Raw genomic sequence first — 17372 nt, 5'->3', positions numbered from 1 at the left:
GTCAACGTAAAGTGAATGACACCCCCCAGATCGGTTCGCAGATCGCAGTGCAAACTGCCAAATGGTGCAGGAATCGGAACACCCATGCGATCTGATTCCAGTGCGGACCAAAAAAAAAAAAAAGGGTCCTGCGCCATTTTGGTGCGAACGCGATTTCAGCCGTACAGTTTGTATGGCTGAATTTGCATCGCACAGACATCGCAGGTGATCTGCACAGCAGTGCGATGCGAATCGCATGTGATGTCTGTGATCGCACAAATGTGAACCCAGCCTAAGGCCCCTTTGCAAATGGGATGGACTCTGCTAAGCGGATCCACCTCACCTGCTCAGTGAGGGATCTGTCCGCTGATCCCGGGAGAGCAGGTGGATGACGGGGGGATGACAGGTGTATTTTATTGGGATTTTATGTGATAGACCAACACAAAGTGGCACATAATTGTGAAATGGAAGGTAAATGATAAATGGGTTTCAACATTTTTTACAAATAAATATGTGAAAAGTGTGGCGTGCATTTGTATGGCACCCCCCGGAGTCAATACTTTGTAGAACCGCCTTTTACTGCAATTACAGCTGCAAGTCTTTTTGGGGATGTCTCTACCAGCTTTGTACATCTAGAGAGGGACATTTTTAGCCATTCTTCTTTGCAAAATATCTCAAGTTCTGTCAGATTGGATGGAGAGCGTCTGAACAGCAATTTTAAAGTCTTGCCACAGATTCTCAATGGGATTTAGGTCTGGACTGTGACTGGGCCATTCTAACACATGAATATGCTTTGATCTAAACCATTCCATTGTAGGTCTGGCTGTATGTTTCGGGTCGTTGTCCTGCTGGAAGGTGAACCTCCCCCCCAGTCTCAAGTCTTTTGCAGACTCTAACAGGTTTTCTTCTAAGATTGTCCTGTATTTGGCTCCATCCATCTTCTCATCATTTATCATTTTCCTTCCACTTCACAATTATGAGCCACTTTGCGTTGGTCTATCACATAAAATCCCAGTAAAATACATTTACGTTTTTGGTTGTAACATGGCAAAATGTGTAAAAATTTCAAGGGGTATGAATACTTTTTCAAGGCACTGTATATATCGCACTCACATTTGGATGGGACACTGAGCTGGCACACAATGGGTAGACAGAAAAGCCGGCTTGCAGGAGAAGACGCAGAGTTTATTTAGGTTGCTTATTGCTTTTTCAGCCTTTCCCCATCCCAAGGAGTATTGGAAAATTCAAAGCCCTTAGAGGCTGGTACCTCCTTGTTTTTTTATTTTTTATTTGTGCAAATCTGTATATTATTATTATTATTATTATTATTATTATTATAATACAGGATTTATATAGCGCCAAAAGTTTATGCAGCGCTTTACAATGTAAAAAGGGGAAACATTACAGTTACAATACAATAAAATACAGGAGGGTTAAGAGGGCCCTGCTCAGAAGAGCTTACAATCTACCTTGACGGTTTGGACACGCAGTGGTGAGATGCTGTAGGACCTCGTGTTAGGCTCGGTTCGCACTTGAGTTTCGACTTGTGAGAGCCCAAGTCGCATGACATGTCAAATTCAAGGTTAGTCAATGAGAGCTGTCTTAACTACTTGCGACGGCGGTCGCTTTAAGGGCCATAGGGAGCGCGCATGTGCGCCTGCGGCGTGACGCCGGAGCCGGTGCGATGAAGTAGAGAGAGATCTGCTGTTCCTAGTGATCAGGAATCTCTCTCCTCCTCCAGTCAGTCCCCTCCCCCCTCCCACAGTTAGAAACACCTCCCAGGGAACACTTAACCCCTTGAATCGCCCCCCTAGTGTTAACCCCTTCCCTGCCAGTGACATTTATTCAGTAATCAGTGGCTATTTTTAGCTCTGATCGCTGTATAAATGCCAATGGTCCCAAAAAAGTGTCAAAAGTGTCCGATCTGTCCGCCGCAATGTCGCTAACCATCATAACTAGTAAAAAAAAAAACAAAACAATTTATAAAAAAAATGCCATAAATCTATCCCCTATTTTGTAGATGTAATATACGCTTATTGCGATTTCTTTTTAAAAATAGGAAAAGGATTTCCCCAGGTGGGGTTTTTAGGCAGCGGGGTTTAAGATATTAGACCAATGTTGTATAAAAAGGATATTGTTTTATTGTACAAAAAATATTTTACCACAAAGGTTAAAAAGATGAGCTCTGATATAGAGTGTTTACAAGTCTAGTAAAATCAGAAACGCATTATACAGACATATTTTCATAACAACATCATGTGAATATTGTCAATATCAAAAAAATGGACTTGACGCGTTTCAACCTATATATTCAAGGTCTTCTTCAGAGGTCAGTCTGTTGAAAAATATACAATAGGGATATACATATAAGGGCTTAGTTGCATATACCAAAAGAGATATACCATATTTCATATAGCATAGTTACCCAATGATGCGTGTCCTACAAGCGAAAATCTTCCTATAAGAGAGTCCCCTTAAAATTAAAATGCCTGCTCACTTTCCCCAAAGGGTCCTGTAACACCTCCACCGGCACAGCCACCGGCGCCGGGGCAGAAACCAAAGATGCGGCTTACGAGAGGTCACACTAAGAATCGCCCCCCCCACCCGGACCGGTCGGGGAGAAGGCAACACCTGCAGCAGAAGCCCAAAGAGAACACGTTTAGAAAACATACTCATGGTATATATCGAAAGTATTTACTTAATTAAATAATAAAGTAAAAACATCAGTCTATATGCATACCTCATATGCAGACTGTAGCTTTGTAATGTTAGGTATATATATATATATTAAAAAAGATTATATATAAGTAGATCGTGGATACAAGTGAAGTGAGAACCAAAAGTTAAGAAATCAAGTAAAGAGGAGAGACCTGGTGGTGTTGATCAACTAATTTAAATGAATTAATCAAAGGTGAATTAAAAAAGAAATAAAAGAGCATTGTGTATGGGTAGTGTTTGGTGCTTAAACTATAGGGGTGAGGACCTATACGTGCAGTATATGTTGCACGTGCTATATGGCAAACAAAAATACAATACGTGCAAAAGGGTGTCATTCTGATAAAAATAAAAAAGTGTATGACAGTATAAAGATATAAAAATAATAATACACAGTGCCCATAAAAGATGTGACAAATAGTCATCAGTGTGTTACCTTTGCCAATGTGCAAGCAAATGTGAAACTGCACTGTATCGCCCTCTGTGCTTAGACTCAAATGTGACCCGACCTAGGATTGGCCACAGGGTTTGTCAGACTCAGTGGACGCTCATCCAAACAGAGTTGACAAGTCTAAAAATATATAAGAAAGGTAATATTATATATAATATAAAGCATGTATTGTATGTATAAGATCGGTGTAATAGACTGATCATTTCATATAGGGCAGGAACACATTGCTGAAAAGTGTACTTACCAAGTGAGAACTGCAGGGAAATCACACCAACCAAGTAGGAAGATTACCAGTGTTTGTACTTTGGAAGCGTATATATATCCTTATTAATGGGCGTGTATCAATTAAGAGCAGGTTCCCCGCAGGTGCAGACTCCTCCCCCCACCCCCCACCACCCCCCCCCATCCGTGGGAACATCCTGGAGGTCATGGCCGCCAATAGGGCAGCCCTGTGTGGTCTCCCCGGCGTTCGGGACGAGCCGAAGCCCCGTCCCTGACGTCATCCCCGTCGTGATTACGCGACGCACCCGCGTCACACGACACACATGGAAATGATCCAAGGACTGAACAGTGTTTGGATCTCGCTTTGAACCAGTTTATCTTTTAGCGAGATGGCACGTCTATAGGTAATTGATGGATTGTTGGAGATAAAGTTACAAACTTTCGGATCATCCGTGAGTATGGACCAGTGTTTTTGGATTATGTTCCTGATAGTTTTTGCAGATCATCATACTTTTTCCTCTCTTTGCTTGCCCTACCCCCCATTGAGACTTGGCGGCTCTGCTGCCATGGCCTCTGGGCCGGGGGGTTTTCTCCTCTGATGTGCCTTCCCGGCAAGGGGGGGGGGGGGCCGCCTTCGGTGCTTACTCCTTCCCCCCCTCTTCCCCATTGGACACCCGGGCTAGCCCTGGCTGCCACATTGGGGATACTTCCTCCCTTGCCGGCGGCGTTCGGGGACACCCTCGGACGCTCCCGGTCACTGCGCATGCGCGGGGCCCCGCGCATGCCGTGTGACGTGGGCGCGTCACGTAATTACGACAGGGATGACGTCAGGGACGGGGCTTCGGCTTGTCCCGAACGCCAGGGAGACCACACAGGGCTTCCCTATTGGTGGCCATGCCCTCCAGGATGTTCCCACGGATGGGGGGGTGGGGGGAGGAGTCTGCACCTGCGGGGAACCTGCTCTTAATTGATACACGCCCATTAATAAGGATATATATACGCTTCCAAAGTACAAACACTGGTAATCTTCCTACTTGGTTGGTGTGATTTCCCTGCAGTTCTCACTTGGTAAGTACACTTTTCAGCAATGTGTTCCTGCACTGTTCCAGCCCTATATGAAATGATCAGTCTATTACACTGATCTTATACATACAATACATGCTTTATATTATATATAATATTACCTTTCTTATATATTTTTAGACTTGTCAACTCTGTTTGGATGAGCGTCCACTGAGTCTGACAAACCCTGTGGCCAATCCTAGGTCGGGTCACATTTGAGTCTAAGCACAGAGGGCGATACAGTGCAGTTTCACATTTGCTTGCACATTGACAAAGGTAACACACTGATGACTATTTGTCACATCTTTTATGGGCACTGTGTATTATTATTTTTATATCTTTATACTTTCATACACTTTTTTTTTTTTTATCAGAATGACACCCTTTTGCACGTATTGTATTTTTGTTTGCCATATAGCACGTGCAACATATACTGCACGTATAGGTCCTCACCCCTATAGTTTAAGCACCAAACACTACCCATACACAATGCTCTTTTATTTCTTTTTTAATTCACCTTTGATCAATTCATTTAAATTAGTTGATCAACACCACCAGGTCTCTCCTCTTTACTTGATTTCTTAACTTTTGGTTCTCACTTCACTTGTATCCACGATCTACTTATATATAATCTTTTTTAATATATATATACCTAACATTACAAAGCTACAGTCTGCATATGAGGTATGCATATAGACTGATGTTTTTACTTTATTATTTAAGTAAATACTTTCGATATATACCATGAGTATGTTTTCTAAACGTGTTCTCTTTGGGCTTCTGCTGCAGGTGTTGCCTTCTCCCCGACCGGTCCGGGTGGGGGGGGCGATTCTTAGTGTGACCTCTCGTAAGCCGCATCTTTGGTTTCTGCCCCGGCGCCGGTGGCTGTGCCGGTGGAGGTGTTACAGGACCCTTTAGGGAAAGTGAGCAGGCATTTTAATTTTAAGGGGACTCTCTTATAGGAAGATTTTCGCTTGTAGGACACGCATCATTGGGTAACTATGCTATATGAAATATGGTATATCTCTTTTGGTATATGCAACTAAGCCCTTATATGTATATCCCTATTGTATATTTTTCAACAGACTGACCTCTGAAGAAGACCTTGAATATATAGGTTGAAACGCGTCAGGTCCATTTTTTCGATATTGACAATATTCACATGATGTTGTTATGAAAATATGTCTGTATAATGGGTGTCTGATTTCACTAGACTTGTAAACACTCTATATCAGAGCTCATCTTTTTAACCTTTGTGTTAAAATATTTTTTGTACAATAAAACAATATCCTTTTTATACAACATTGGTCTAATATCTTAAACCCCGCTGCCTAAAAACCCCACCTGGGGAAATCCTTTTCCTATTTTTGCTTGCATATCAGGGGTGAGCAGCACTTCTTTCTCCCTCCCTCGTGTCTTTCCTTTGCCATTGAGATTTCTTTTAACCAAAAATATGTAGGAGAATACATATTGGCCTAAAGTGATGAAGAAACATTTTTTGGGATATTTATTATAGCAAAAAGTAAAAAATATTGTTTTTTTATTCAAAATAGTTTTTTTTTTTGTTTTTTTTTTGTCTATAGCGCAAAAAATGAAAACCGCAGAGGTGATCAAATACCACCAAAAGAAAACTCTATTTGTGGGAAAAAAAGGACGTGAATTTTGTTTGGGTACAACGTCGCACAATCGCGCAATTGTCAGTTAAAGCGACGCAGTGCAGTATCCCGAAAAATGGCCTGGTCAGGAAGGGGGTAAATCATTCCGGGGCTGAAGTGGTTAATTAGCACTACTGAAGTCGGTTCCTGTACTACTTCAAGGCGACTTCTATCTGACTTCTAGTCTATAATTCTATCAAAGTAGTACTCAAGTCGCCAGGATGTCGCCTGAAAAAGTCGCCCCGCAAGTCATGTGACTTTCAAGTCATGGCAGTGTGAACACAGCCTTGGTGCAGTTAGTTACTTTTTTCTTTGTATACAATTCTGTGAATAGAGCTCATGCTGTAGAATTTCACTCAAATATTCCGATGAGAAAGTAGAAACATTTCTTGTCCAACTTTTTGATGGAGCTTTCATGGACTCAACTAATTTCACCACTTCAACACCATCCACTTTCACCCCCTTCCTGGCCAGGCTAATTTTCTCTTTCAGTGCTGTCACACTTTGAATGACAATTACACGGCCATGTAACACTGCACTCATATGACACACACACAAATAGAGCTTTCTTTTGGTGGTATTTAATCACTGCTGGGTTTTTATTTTTTGCAAAAAAATTTCTAAACAGACCGAAATTTTTGAAGAAAAAAAAATTCTTAGTTTGTGTTATAAAATTTTGTAAATAAGTAATTTTTCTCCTTCACTGACGGGCACTGATGAGACGGCACTGAAGGGCACTGATGAGGTGGTACTAATATGCAGCACTGATGAGCACTGATAGGCGGCACTGATGATCACTGATAGGCGGCACTGATGGGCACTGATAGGTGGCACTGATAAACACTGATAGATGGCACTGATGAACACTGATAGGCGGCACTGATGGACACTGATAGGTGGCACTGATAAGCACTGATAGATGGCACTGATGAACACTGATAGGCGGCACTGATGGACACTGATGGGTGGCACTGATAAGCACTGATAGATGGCACTGATGAACACTGATAGGCGGCACTAATGAGCACTGTTATGCAGCACTGATGAGTACGGATAGGTGGCACTGATGAGCACTGATGGGCGGCACTTATGGGCACTGATAGGTGGCATAGGCAGCACTGATATGCAGCACTGATGAGCACTGATAGGTGGCACTGATGAGCACTGATAGATGGCATTTATGGGCACTCATAGGTGGCATAGGCGGCACTGATATGCAGCACTGATGAGCACTGATAGATGGCACTGATGAGCATTGATAGGCGGCATTTATGGGCACTGATGGGCAGCATAGGCGGCACTGATATGCAGCACTGATGAGCACTGATAGGCAGGACTTATTCCGTGTACACAGGGCCAGACTTCCCGACAGAAAAAGTCCGATGGGAGCTTTTGGTTGGACATTCCGACCGTGTGTACGCCCCATCGGACTTTTTCTGTCGGCATTTCCAAAGGACTCAGATATAGAACATGTTCTAAATCTTTCTGTCGGAAATGCTGACGGAGTTTAGCCCGTTGGCAAGTCTGGCCATGTGTACGCGGCATAATAGGAAATGATAGGTGGCACAGATAGGCGGCACTGATGGGCGGCACTGATGAGCACTGATGGGCAGCACTGATGAGCAGGCACTGATGGGCACTGAAATGCAGCACTGATTGGCTTTACTGATGGTCACTGATTGGCATCCCTGATGGGCATGGCTGGGGTTACACTGATGATCAGTGCCCTGATTATCTGTGTAGATCTCCCCTGTGCTGCTGTCAGTGTGAGGAGAGGAAAGCTGATAACCAGGATTTCCTTGTTTACATGTGATCAGCTGTGATTGGACACAGATAATCACATGGGTAAAGAGCCGCGTCATTGTCTTTTTACCAAGATTGGGGATGCGCTGTGCTTGTGGTTCTGTTCTGCCCCAGAACAACTGAACCACCCCACCACCACCATTTCCTTATACAGCGGGTGGGAGGTGGTTAAAAGATAAGTGCGGTGTTTATAAAAAACAAACCTACATACTCACCTCGGTGGGTGCAGCATCGGTCCCCCACTCCCTCTAAGACCGGGAACTGAGGGATCAAACACTGGTGATTGCTCAGTTCTTAAACACTTCAGCCTGCAGAGAGCTGGGGATAATCAGTCACCGGCTCTCTGCCCCCCCCCCCCCCCCCCCTTTTCCACCCTAGACATGTGCGCCGTCAATAAATTTGTTTCGTTTCGTATGAAAATGAATTCGTATTTCGTAAGTTGTGTCCGAAATTCAATTCGGATTCGTACGAAATACGAATTTTCGTTAGTTTCGTAAACTTTTCGCAAAATAACGAAAGTTCGTTATGATGAATTTATCATTATGAGGGGCTCCCACCATCCCTGTGCTGTGCTGACTTCCTCTGATTGGTGAACAAAACACCAGTCACGTTTCTGTTGTAACGGAATTTGGATCCGAAATTCCAAAATTCATTAACGAAATTTCATTTAAAATTCGTAAGCATAGAAATTCCCATAGGGTTCCCACCATCCCTGTGCTGAGTTCCTGGGTCTGTACACCCGCTGTGCCCATTATGAGGGGTTCCCACCATCCCTGTACTGAGTTCCTGGGTCTGTACACCCGCTGTGCCCATTATGAGGGGTTCTCACCATCCCTGTGCTGAGTTCCTGGGTCTGTACACCCGCTGTGCCCAGTATGAGGGGTTCCCACCATCCCTGTGCTGTGCTGACTTCCTGGGTTTTTAACTTTTAGGTTCGTCAACTTTTCGCAACAATTACGAATGTTCGTTATGAATTTGGATCTGAAAATTCGTAAACGAAATTTCGTATTTCGTACAGAATTCGTATGCATAAAAATTTGTATTTCGAATTTGTACGAATGTACGAATTTCCGGAAATTCGTACGAATTTTCGATTCGTACGAAATTTCGATTCGTACTAAATGAATCGCACATGTCAACCACCCACTGAGCGCCGGGCTATGGAGGGAGCAGCTGATCCCAGCAGTGCCCTGAGGGGCTGAGCCAGCTGCTGGTCCGGGCATCTGGGTGGATCCCAACCAGTGGCGGCTGTTTTTTTTTTTGGGGGGGGGGGGGCAGAAAACAACCACCCTCCCCCTGAGTGGCCTCTTCTCCATTGGCGGCTTCAAGTGTGCTGCTCTTCCCCTCCTCCTAGGCGTCCAATAGGATCGCCTGTCCTTTCAGCCGGGTCTCAAAGCCAGCTTCCTGATTGGGCAGGTGGAGAATCAGTGTTACAATAGTGAATATTAATTTGCTGTTGTAACACATCTGGGTGGGCTTCATTCCCATTCTCTGCACCCCGAGCCCACCCTATTTTGAAGCCTATCAGATGGTGATGGATAGGGGGGCGGCGCCTTAATGGATGGGCTGCCCCTGATTAAAGTCGGGATCACTCCAGAGCCTGGACTGGTTGTGTGACATCAGCCAACAGCGGACTTTAGCCCGCTGTTGGCTGAAAACGAGTCACAGGAGTGCAGAACTAGGTGTACCCCTGTCACCCAGAGGAGAATTATGGGCACAATCTCCGCACTCGCTGTGCGTTCCTGCATGCGCATTTGCGTCCGTTTAATGCATTTTTTAAAATGCTGTTTTTTCGTTTATTATAATGTAATATATGCCACGCTGCCTTGATCGCTAGGTTCACACCTATGTGTTCGGCGTGTCCGGTGTTTGTGCAGGCAAAGCAGATCAATGACTTAAATGGGCAGCTGTACCTGTGTGAAACGCGGGAAAAAAAGTCACTTCTTTCCCGCGTTTCACGCAGGTACAGCTGCCCATTTAAGTCATTGATCTGCTTTGCCTGCACAAACACCGGACACACTGAACACATAGGTGTGAACCTAGCGATAAAGGCAACTTGGCATATATTACATTGAAATAAACGAAAAAACAGCATTTTAAAAAATGCATTAAACGGACTCAAACGCGCATGCAGGAACGCACAGCGAGTGCGGAGATTGTGGTGTAAATGAGCCCTTACAATCGATCTGTATGTGGATCGCTTTTCAGGCGAACGGCTGTTTGGACACAGATCTCCATTTAGCCCAAAAGACACAAAATAACAGAAACACAGAAATGGCAACATTGGGAAGTGATACAAAGTAATACAAAGTAATACAAAGTGATACAAAGTGATACATTCAGCATTTATTACACAATCGTGACTTCAGCCCCAGATAACTGCAGTGTTATGAAAGGGAGCAGCTTATGCAACTGAGCCCCGCCCGTATGACCATATAAGGAGGGTCAGCCCTCCCCTCTCTCCACGCCCACTGCCATACTTGTGCTGTGATTGGCTGGCCCCTGAACTGTCATGAAGTGATATTAGGAAGTCAGGGAGTTGGCTGCAGACATTATCAGTAAAGAGGTGAGATGGGGAATGTGGATCTGGCAAAGCTCGGCGCCATCCTGGTGAAAAATGCCATTACAGGAGAGGTGAGATCTCTATACTGCAAACCTTCAAGGGACACTCCACCCAAATCTGACATAAACCCCCCCCCCTTATATCTCCATTGTGGGCTCTCCCACCATCCCTGCTGAATGGATGATTTATTGATAGAGGAAAAAGTAAAGGCTTGCTCTCCAAAGAGCAATCTGCATTCAGATCGCCCTTCAGAGAGCATTTGACAGGCAGTGAGGAGTCCTATCGATTGTATTAACCCCTTCAACCCTGCACTAGTGTGCTGCACCCGCATGCATGGGATGTGAATGATGGGTGCTTGCAGGACAGCCCCATTCCCTAGAAAGAAACGGGACCCGGGGTATAATTCCTGCCATGGCCACCAAGCATGCGATCACATCGATTGTTTAAACACAGAGCGTGATTTACTAAACCTGGAGAGTGCAGAATCTGCATAGAAACCAATCAGCTTCCAGGTTTTATTGTCAAAGCTTCATTGAACAAGCTGAGGTTAGGAGCTGATTGGCTGCACTAGATTGTGATACCGTCCTAATGGCTGAGACTCGAGTCCCTCCGACTTAGAAAAAGGTTCCTGCGCTACTATTGGTCCGACTGGCATTGATTTCTGTTACATATGTGACAGCCGCCTTCGGTGGTTGTTCACTCGCTCTGTGCGCTCCTTTCTCTCTCGCTCTCTTTCACTCTCTCTGGCTCTCTCAGGCTCTTTTGCGCTCTCGCGCTCTCTCTCGGGCTCTTTTGCGCTCTCTCTCGGGCTCTTTTGCGCTCTCTCTCGGGCTCTTTTGCGCTCTCTCTCGGGCTCTTTTGCGCTCTCTCTCGGGCTCTTTTGCGCTCTCTCTCGGGCTCTTTTGCGCTCTCGGGCTCTTTTGCGCTCTCGGGCTCTTTTGCGCTCTCTCTCGGGCTCTTTTGCGCTCTCTCTCGGGCTCTTTTGCGCTCTCGGGCTCTTTTGCGCTCTCTCTCGGGCTCTTTTGCGCTCTCTCTCGGGCTCTTTTGCGCTCTCGGGCTCTTTTGCGCTCTCGGGCTCTTTTGCGCTCTCTCTCGGGCTCTTTTGCGCTCTCTCTCGGGCTCTTTTGCGCTCTCTCTCGGGCTCTTTTGCGCTCTCTCTCGGGCTCTTTTGCGCTCTCGGGCTCTTTTGCGCTCTCGGGCTCTTTTGCGCTCTCGGGCTCTTTTGCGCTCTCGGGCTCTTTTGCGCTCTCGGGCTCTTTTGCGCTCTCTCTCTCGCTCTTTTGCGCTCTCTCTCTTTTGCGCTCTCTCTCTCGCTCTTTTGCGCTCTCTCTCTCTCGCTCTTTTGCGCTCTCTCTCTCTCGCTCTTTTGCGCTCTCTCGCTCTTTTGCGCTCTCTCGCTCTTTTGCGCTCTCTCGCTCTCGCTCTTTTGCGCTCTCTCTCTCTCGCTCTTTTGCGCTCTCTCGCTCTCGCTCTTTTGCGCTCTCTCGCTCTCGCTCTTTTGCGCTCTCTCGCTCTTTTGCGCTCTCTCGCTCTCGCTCTTTTGCGCTCTCTCGCTCTTTTGCGCTCTCTCGCTCTTTTGCGCTCTCTCGCTCTTTTGCGCTCTCTCTCTCTCTCGCTCTTTTGCGCTCTCTCGCTCTCGCTCTTTTGCGCTCTCTCGCTCTTTTGCGCTCTCTCTCTCTCGCTCTTTTGCGCTCTCTCGCTCTCGCTCTTTTGCGCTCTCTCGCTCTCGCTCTTTTGCGCTCTCTCGCTCTTTTGCGCTCTCTCGCTCTTTTGCGCTCTCTCGCTCTTTTGCGCTCTCGCTCTTTTGCGCTCTCGCTCTTTTGCGCTCTCTCGCTCTTTTGCGCTCTCTCTCTCTCTCGCTCTCTCTCTCGCTCTTTTGCGCTCTGTCTCTCTCTCTCTCTCTCTCTCTCGCTCTTTTGCGCTCTGTCTCTCTCTCTCTCTCTCTCTCTCGCTCTTTTGCGCTCTGTCTCTCTCTCTCTCTCTCTCTCTCGCTCGCTCTTTTGCGCTCTCTCTCTCTCTCGCTCTCTCTCTCTCTCTCTCTCTCTCGCTCTTTTGCGCTCTGTCTCTGTCTCTCTCTCTCTCTCTCTCTCTCGCTCTTTTGCGCTCTGTCTCTCTCTCTCACTCTTTTGCACGCTCTCTCTCGCTCTTTTGCGCTCTGTCTCTCTCTCTCTCGCTCTTTTGCGATCTCGCGCGCTCTCTCTCCCGCTCTCGCGCTCTTTTTCGCTCCTTTTTTCTTTTCTTGTTTTTTTTTCTCTCTTTTTTCCACAAAGAATGCGAACACGGCTCTGGCACCACAAGGGTTAATGGAAGGGTTGTACTTCTTTACAGTGGAGGGTAGTCATACCCCCTTGTGAGGGTCTCCCTTGTTTGTGACACCACTCTATCATTGATGGGATATGTAGTGATGATGCTCGGCTCTCTGCAGTAACACAGCTGTTCAGTTGCATCATCCTCCGCCCATCACATCTTCATGACTTGCTGAGTTCATTCCTCACATGCTGTGCTGACCTCTCTGTCATTAGATTACCATTAAAGGGGAATTGTCCAAATAGAAATAGCGAAGTCTGACATTGCTAATTGGTTAACCGCTTCAGCCCCGGAAGATTTTACCCCCTTCCTGACCAGAGCACTTTTTGTGATTTGGCACTGCGTCGCTTTAACTGACAATTGCGCGGTCATGTGACGCTGTACCCAAACTAAATGGACAAATAGAGCTTTCTTTTGGTGGTATTTGATCATCTCTGCGGCTTTCATTTTTTGTGCTATAAACAAGAGCGCCAATTTTTAAAAAACGCAATATTTTTTCCTTTTTGCTATAATAAATATCCCTCAAAAATATATATTAAAAAATATATATATTTTTTTTCCCTCAGTTTAGGCCGATATGTATTCTTCTACATATTTTTGGTAAAAAAAAAATTGCAATAAGTGTATATTGATTGGTTTGCGCAAAAGTTATAGCGCCTACAAAATGGGGGATAGTTTTATGGCATTTTTATTAATTTTTTTTTCTTATTAGTAATGGCGGCGATCTGCGATTTTTTTTTTTTTTTTTTTTTTTTTTTTTTTTTGTGACTGCGATATTATGGCGGACACACCCGACATTTTTGACACTATTTTGGGACCATTGTCATTTATACAGCGATCAGTGCTATAAAAATGCACTGATTACTGTGTAAATGACACTGGCAGGGAAGGGGGTTAAACACTAGGGGGCGATGAAGGGGTTGCGTGTGTCCTAGGGAGTGATTCTAACTGTTGGGGGAGGGGCTTCAACTGACATGACAGCGATCGCTGCACCCGATAACAGAGAACAGTGATCTGTCATGACACAAGCAGAACGGGGAAATCCTTTGTTTACAAAAGCATCTCCCCGTTCTACCTCTCTGTGACACGATCGTGGGCAACCGGCAGACATCAAGTCCGCAGGACTCGCGATCAAGGTCACGGAAAATGCGGCGTTCACGTGCCTGCAGCGCCGCTCCTCAAAGGGGACGTACCTGTACACCCTTTTGCCCACTAGTGCCATTCTCCCGACGTAAATGGGTGTGCATTGGTCGGCAAGCAGTTAAGGAAATCTCAAATAGAAGAGGCACCCAAAGCCCTTCAACAGAGTGAGGATTTAACACAACACCCTCCAGAAATTCAGACTATTGTTTTTCTTTCTTTTTTTTTCTTGCACGAGTCTCTTGGCTACAGGCAATATATAGTTTTGGTTTATGTTTTAGTAAATAGTCAACTGTGTGCATTTAGATTGAGTGAAAAGAATCAGTCCAGCAGTGAAAAAAGTCAATGCCATGTAAAACTACTCCCTTAGGCCCCATTCACACTAGCGCGTTTTTTGATGCATTTTGCATTTTGCAGAAATGCACGGGAATTTTTTAACATGGGTTCCTATGGAACATGTTCACATCAATGCTTTTTTGTATCTCTGCGTTTTTGGAAAGGGTCGGGGACTTTTTTTCATGCAAAAAGCAGCGTTTTGCATGTAATGGTTTTCAATGGACAAGCATCAAAAACGCAAGTGCAGCGTTTTTGCAGCGTTTTTGCAGCGTTTTTGCCGTTTTTTTTTTAATTTTTTTTTTTTTTTTTGTAATTTTTTTGTAAGACTGTAAAAAAAAATGAAAAAAAAAAAAACGCAAAACGCGGCAAAAACGCGGCTCAAAAACGTGGCAAGCATGAAAAAAAAACCTCCAAAAACGCTCAAAAGCAACATGCATAGGTGTGAATCGAGCCTTAAGGTGGGTCTGCTCCCCCCCCCCCTCCCCCCTGCAAGGATTAAAGTGATTGTAAAAGTGAACTTTTTTTTTTGCACAGAGCAATCCCGATCCTTCTATTCTGGGGTCCCCTGCCGCTGGCACCCCCCCCCCCCTGCTGAGTGCCCCCATAGCAAGCACTTCCAGGCTCACTCCCCAACCACGCTCTGTGTGTCCATTGACCTACACAGTGCAGCTCTGCCCCATCTCACTCTATTGTCACTAGCTGGCATTGACAGCAGCTGGAGCCTATGAAGGAGAGCATAGGTTGTGTGCAGCCTAATGCATTATGTGCACCCCAAAGCGCAAACACGCCGAGGCATAGTAAACTGTTTACTATGCTTCAGTTTGTGAATGAACACAGTGAGTGTTCATTTAGAAAGGGAAGAGGCCGGTAAATGAAAAATGACATATTGACTAGCCCTTTCCCCTACTCTCCATCCTGAAACATCCCCGGGAGAGAAGGGGGAAGCCTTGGCAGTGAACAGAGTGATTGGGGTGTGCCAAGGCGCACCCGGCACACCGCCTTCGCACGCCTATGGAGGAGAGAGAGAGCCACATTACTGGATTAGGCTCAGATAAGTAGGAGGGGGGGGGGGGGGGTGGTTCTACATGCAGAAGGCTTTTTACCTTAACCAGCTCCGGAAGGTTTACCCTCTTCATCACCAGACCATTTTTGCAATACGGCACTGCGTTACTTTAACGGACAATTGCAAAGTTGTACCCAAATATCATTTAATGTGTTTTTTTTCCTCCACAAATAGAGCTTTCTTTTGGTGGTATTTGATCACCTCTGCAGTTTTATTTTTTGCGCTCTAAACAAAAAAGCCCAACAATTTAGAAGCGTCTGCGGGGACTGATCTATAGTGTAGAGGAGCCTGCAGGAAGGGAAATTAAATTGCTTTATTTGGAGCTCTAGACCTGAATAAGCATTGAACCCCCAGTAATGCGGGGGGCAACCCCACTGCAAAAGAGAATTTCCACTTATCCTGGAAGTGCACTTTAAAAAACATCTCCTTTAAAAAAAAATTCCAGATTCCCAGTGAGCCGAAATAGTTCAGTTGGGAGAGCGTTAGACTGAAGATCTCAAGGTCCCTGGTTCGATCCTGGGTTTCGGCAGATCACATAATACATCTATTTTTTTTGTTTTCCCCCTACATGCATCCATGTTCTTATGCAAACCAATTTAAACCATATCTTACCCCCCCCTCCAAAAAAAAAAAATTAAATTACTTATTGCAGCTTATCTCTCCTTAGATATGGTGGCTGCATTAGTTTCATCCTCATTCTATCCCACTGTTTTTGTGTTATAGTGACCTGCATCATTTTATTATTCAGTAGTATGCTGACCTCTAGTGGAGGTTTTGGGCCACTACAGATTATAATATTTTGGTTTCTCTCTCTCTGTCCTCCCCTCCTGTTTAGTGCTAGTTAGTTCAGTCCTAATTGGACCCCCCCCCCCCCATTTCTTTCATGTTCCCTCATTCAGTGTATAGAGGAAAGGATCGCCACCACTCCAGACCAGCCCAGGTGGATTGATGTTAAAGAGCAGCCTCACCCTTTGTGTCTCCACCAAACCACGCACCTTGATGCATTTTACCCCACCCACCCCCGTCCCTTAGTCAATGTTGGACATTCTCAGAGACGGGGCTTAAACTTCAAAAGACTGGAAAAACATCCTCTGTAACATCCTCTGTACTGCAGTTATCTGATGTAAAATTTGCATAGGATCCAACGTCTGTGTCTTATTAAGAGTTAAGCTGCCTGTGGATTGTGGCAAGTCAGCAGGTGACCATACTGTCCTGACAGACTGGGTCCAAGGAGGCGTGTCAGTGCATAAAGCGGCATTTGCGACTGAACACTTGTCACGTTGAAGAGAATTTGTCCAAATATATAAATATGGAAGCGGCCATTGCTAATTTGTTGCAGGTTCTGCAACCGCTATCCTTTTTTTTTTTTTTTTTTTTTTTTTTTTTTCATTGGGTCTCATACACATGCCTGTGTCTGCATAGAATAGATTCTTGGAGTATTTCTTCACTGGAAGGCCACAGGGCTTTATGCGCATGTGTACAGGTATAAAACTCTAATAAAGAAAAAAAGTAATGTATTAACGATGTGCTGAACAGGCCTTTTCTGGAACTTGTTTACAAGTTTAAATTGGTATTTTCTGCTAGAAAATTACTTAGAACCCCCAAATATTATATCTTTTTTTTTTTTTTGCAGAGACCCTAGAGAATAAAATGGCGAAAAAAATACACTTTAATACCAAAACAAAATAATTACCCCAATTTTTTAGCATAATGTGAAAGATGATGTTATGCTGAGTAAATAGATACCCAAGATGTCGCGCTTAAAACTGCGCATGCTCGTGGAATGGCACCAAATTACGGTACTTAATCTCCATAAGCAACGCTTCAAAATTTTTTACAGGCTACCTGTTTAGAGTGATAAAGGAGGTCTTGTGCTAGAATTATTGCTCTCGATCGAATGATCGCGGTGATACTGCACATGTGTGGTTTTATACACTGTTTACATATGCGGGCGTGACTTGTGTGAGTCACGAAGGGATGGGGGGGGGGGGGTTTAAATGTTTTTTCTTATTTAATTTTACTTCTTTATTTATTTGATCACTTTTATTCCTATTACAGGGAATGTAAAGATCCCTT

At 44.9% G+C, this 17372-nt stretch overlaps 1 protein-coding gene across 1 annotated transcript in view; it reads left to right on the top strand.

The window, feature by feature from the left end:
- Window positions 1-10375: 10375 nt before the first annotated feature.
- PRXL2B (peroxiredoxin like 2B) overlaps window positions 10376-17372 on the top strand; it is a gene marked incomplete in the record, with an annotated part of 14550 nt that continues 7553 nt past the window's right edge. Inside the window, 1 exon segment of the mRNA XM_073603581.1 lies at window positions 10376-10521. Coding sequence (XP_073459682.1) covers window positions 10459-10521 — 63 coding nt within the window.

Source organism: Aquarana catesbeiana, linkage group LG10, assembly GCF_042186555.1.
Source record: "Aquarana catesbeiana isolate 2022-GZ linkage group LG10, ASM4218655v1, whole genome shotgun sequence".
Classification (NCBI taxonomy): Eukaryota; Metazoa; Chordata; class Amphibia; order Anura; family Ranidae; genus Aquarana; species Aquarana catesbeiana.
This window is presented reverse-complemented; position numbering and strand designations above follow the sequence as displayed.